The following is a 1873-nucleotide window of genomic DNA, read 5'->3' as shown; positions in this document are numbered from 1 at the left end:
GCTCCGTCCCCCGCAGCCCCGCACTCTCCCCGCAGCCCGCTCCCTCTCCGCCCAGGTCCAGGAGCAGGCGCCCGGCGGGCCCCCCGCCGCGGACTGGGCGCTGCTCCTGTTCAGCGGGCAGCGGGCGCAGCGGCTGAGGCTGACGGAGGACAGCGACGCGTTCTCGGAGGCCGTGGAGGAAGGCACCGAGTTCCACTCGAGCCTCTTCCACATGGTCGGCGACTTCGCGTCGCCCGACGCCCTGGACAGGATCCGGGGCGTGGCCGCCCGCCACGTGGACGCCGTGTGCCAGCTGCTGCTGGCCACGCGCCTGCTCAGCTTCTCCTAGGGGCGGGGCCTCCCGGGGCGGGGCCTCCGGGGGCGGGGCCTCACGAGGGGCGGGGCCTGCCAGCCACGCGCCTGCTCAGCTTCTCCTAGAGGCGGGGCCTCCCGGGGGCTGGGCCTCCCAGGGAGCTGGGCCGGGGCCCGCACTGCTGCTGGCCAGGCACCTGCCCGGCTTTTCCTAGGGGCGGGGCCTCCCGAGGGCGGGGCCTCCTGGGGGCGGGGCCGGCCTGAGCTTCTCCTAGGGGGCGGGGCCTCCCGGGGGCGAGGCTGTGTGCCCTGCCGGGGGTGGGGCCGGTCAGGGCTGTGACCAATGACCAGCGGCCGCGCCCTGTGCGCTGCAGAATCCACCCAATAGCATTGCTGACGCCTCCTTCGCGCTCACGCCGGTGCAGCTTCTGCTTTTTGCTTGGAAGGTGTGGCTCCATGTGTGGCCGTGTCGAGCTGTGCGTGTATGTCAGTGTGTAGGTGCACACACACGCGTGTCTGTGTAGGTGTACACACGCGTGTCTGTGTAGATGTGCACACGCGTGTCTGTAGGTGTGCACATGTGTGTCAGTGTGTAGTTGCACACACGTGTGTCTGTGTCTGTGTGCACACGCGCGTGTCAGTGTGTATGTGTGTGCACGCGCATGTCAGTGTGTAGGTGTGCACGCACGCGTGTCAGTGTGTAGGTGTGCACACGTGTGTCAGTGTGTAGGTGCACACACACGTGTGTCTGTGTAGGTGTGCACACGCGCATGTCAGTGTGTATGTGTGCATGCGTGCGTGTCAGTGTGTAGGTGTGCACACGTGTGTCCGTGTGTAGGTGCACACACATGTGTGTCTGTGTAGGTGTGCACATGTCTGTGTGGGTGTGCACACACGCGCGTGTCAGTGTGTAGGTAGCTGTCCACACTGGCTATGGAATGGATCTTTATTTGGATACATTTGGGGAAGCCATGGGCGTCCTCCCTGAGGGTCATCCCGCTGGGGAGCACTGGGGAGAACTGGGAGCACTGGGGGAGCACTGGGGAGCACTGCGATCACGGGGAGCACTGGAGAACTGGGAGCACTGGGAGCACTTAGGAGCACTGGGAGCACTGCGATCACGGGGAGCACTGAGGAGCATTGGGAAGCACTGGGGAGAACTGGGAGCACTGGGGAGAACTGGGAGCACTGGGGAGAACTGGGAGCACTGGGGAGCACTGGGGAGCCTGGGGAGCACTGCGATCACGGGGAGCACTGGGGAGCCTGGGGAGCACGGGGAGCACTGCGATCACGGGGAGCACTGGAGAGCCTGGGGAGCACTGGGAGCACGGGGAGCCTGGGGAGCACTGCGATCACGGGGAGCACTGGGAGCCCTGGGGAGCACGGGGAGCACTGCGATCACGGGGAGCACGGGGATCAGCGCTCCTGAAGCTCCCGCCCAGCCCAGGGCCATGCTGGTGGAGTCCGGGCCCGGGCCGCGGTGGGGGCGGTCACGCGGGCGGTCACGGGGGTCATGTGGGAGGTCACGCGGGTCACGCGGGTGGTCACGCAGGTCACGCGGGCGGTCATGCAGATCACGCGG

General features: G+C 67.4%; 1 protein-coding gene across 1 annotated transcript in view; it reads left to right on the top strand.

Moving 5' to 3' along the window:
• Positions 1–328, top strand: part of Casc1 (cancer susceptibility candidate 1) — a 21544-nt gene extending 21216 nt beyond the window's left edge. The window contains exon 14 of the mRNA XM_013025069.1: positions 56–328. Coding sequence (XP_012880523.1) covers positions 56–328 — 273 coding nt within the window. The remainder of the gene's footprint in view (positions 1–55) is intronic.
• The last annotated feature ends 1545 nt before the right edge of the window (positions 329–1873 follow it).

The sequence above is a fragment of the Dipodomys ordii genome, unplaced genomic scaffold, assembly GCF_000151885.1.
Source record: "Dipodomys ordii isolate 6190 unplaced genomic scaffold, Dord_2.0 Scaffold81, whole genome shotgun sequence".
Classification (NCBI taxonomy): Eukaryota; Metazoa; Chordata; class Mammalia; order Rodentia; family Heteromyidae; genus Dipodomys; species Dipodomys ordii.
Note: the sequence above shows the minus strand (reverse complement) of the source record. Positions and strands in the feature narration are given on the sequence as shown.